At 47.3% G+C, this 2,146-nt stretch overlaps 1 protein-coding gene across 1 annotated transcript in view; it reads left to right on the plus strand.

Moving 5' to 3' along the window:
• rbpjl (recombination signal binding protein for immunoglobulin kappa J region-like) overlaps positions 1-1,800 on the plus strand; it is a gene marked incomplete at both ends in the record, with an annotated part of 25,963 nt that extends 24,163 nt beyond the window's left edge. Inside the window, one exon of the mRNA XM_083771020.1 lies at positions 1,446-1,800. Within this exon, the coding sequence (XP_083627146.1) occupies positions 1,446-1,800 (355 nt within the window). The remainder of the gene's footprint in view (positions 1-1,445) is intronic.
• Between the last annotated feature and the right edge of the window lie 346 nt (positions 1,801-2,146).

The following is a 2,146-nucleotide window of genomic DNA, read 5'->3' on the forward strand; positions in this document are numbered from 1 at the left end:
TTGTATACAGATCGATGCAGTTATAGCTAAAAACAGGAATTGGCCTGTTATAGCGCCACCGTGAGGCTGATTTTGAGGAAAAAAATGTGGCATGTCGTCCTCGGCCTAGTGAAAATGTGCGTGTATAATGTAACGGAAATTGCACACTGTGTTTGTGATTTGTGGCCTTTTTTCGAAATGGACGAATCGTGTGAGCTTTGGAAGCCAATCTTAGCCAATCAGGATGGAAGATGGGAAATGGTGCCGCTCCGTGTTGATCACATGACTATGGAGATAGTGTATAGCGATTTGCGTGAAATTTGGATAAAATCTGAAGGAGTAATAATAGAAAATGTTTTTTTTTTTTTTTTTTTTTTTTTTTTTTTTAAGATATTTTTTTGCGGCTTACGCCTTTATTGATTTTTTAAGGGATAGAAAGTAGGCTGACAGGAAACGGGAGAGAGATGGGGGGATGACATGCGGTAAAGGCCGTGTCGGGTCCGGGAGTCGAACCCGCGGCACACCGCGACTGGATCACCAGTCCGGTGCCCAGACCGTTACGCTACGGCCTGGGCCAGAAAATGTGTTTTACATATGTCGGCCTCCTGGTGGCGCTATAAAGAGCAGATGTGAAAAATTCCAGGCAAAGGTTTTTCCTTGGCCTCTAGGGAGTTGGCATACAAAGTTATCCACAGATCCGTGCAGTTAGAGGTAAAAACACTTTTCGGCCAGTTATAGCGCCACCTTGAGTCTGAGTTGAAATTGTTCATGTGGCATTTCGTCCTCGGCCTAGTGGGAATGTGGGTGCACAATTTCACGGAAATCACGCGATGTGTTCATGATTTGCAGCATTTTGTTTGAAACTGAGCACTCCTGTGAACTTTGGAAGCCAATGTTAACCAATCAGGATGGAGTCTGAGAAATCTGAAAGACCGGTTTCGTTGAATGGCTCTAGAGAGACTGTGTACCAATTTGCGTGATGTTTGGACAAAATCTGTAGGTGTACTGTGCAAAAACTTGTTTTGCACAAAGCGGCCTCCTGGTGGCGCTATAACAGGCCGTTCTGGAAAATTTGGGGCAGAGGTTCATCGTTGGCATCCAGGGAGTGTGTGTGCAAAATTTGGCATCGAGCGGGTTAACGGTGGCCGAGATTAGCTGCTCACGGATGGACGGACACACACACACACACACACACACACGGACGGACACACGGACGGACGGAGTGCAAAACATACTCTCCCCCCATGCCTTCGGCCTGGTGGAGACAAAAATCCTACAATACTAACATCACCACATCTAAATACAATTAAATCACAGTTTACAAAGAGACAGAGATATTGCGCAACAGGAGTCCTCGGCAGCATATGAGAAAGGTTAGGGGATATTGCATTTGTGGGGGGACTATATTTCACTTTTATCTGTATGTCACAACTCATCTGGTCTTGTCTGGACGCGGTACCTTACAGGTCTCTAAAGTCCCTCCTCTGCGTGGTTCCCGACGTCTCCGTCTTCAGTGAGGGCTGGTGGTGTCTGCGGCGAATCCTCACCGTCCCCTTGTGTCTGGTCAGATCGGACGGCCTGATCTATCGCTCTGCGTTCAGCTTCACCTACACCCCGGAGCTCCAGCCCGCACCGCCCCCGCCGCCCCCGCCGCCCCCCATCCGAGCACATGTAGGGGCGGGAGCCAGGAGAGAAGGAGGAGGAGGAGGAGGAGGAGGAGGAGGAGGCGTGGACACGCAGCTGAAAGAGGAGGATGAGCTCTTAGACTCCATCCATCAGGAGTTCACCAGAGCCAACTTTCACCTCTTCATTCAGAGCTAGCTAAACTGCAAATTAAAGGCCAACTATAGGTAACTTACACAAACGTTAAATTCCCATTGACAATGAATAGAGAATTTACATCATATGTGTCTGAGCAAATCGACATGTTACGTCATGCACTGTACAATGATAATGATGTACCTCACTTCACACGGGTGTGATTTTCATATGTATACTTATTTAATAGCCCTCATTTCCCTCCTATCAGCCACTATATCTGTGTGCTGGTGTGTGTGTTTCCTTGCAGAAAGACCACAAAACACATCCCACTGGGATGTTTTGTGTCAAACTCGTTCTGTGCTCGTTAGTGCTCTCTCTAATCAATGAATGCATCAAAGACAGCCAT

The sequence above is a fragment of the Protomyctophum parallelum genome, assembly GCF_964188405.1.
Source record: "Protomyctophum parallelum genome assembly, chromosome: 8".
Taxonomy (NCBI): domain Eukaryota; kingdom Metazoa; phylum Chordata; class Actinopteri; order Myctophiformes; family Myctophidae; genus Protomyctophum; species Protomyctophum parallelum.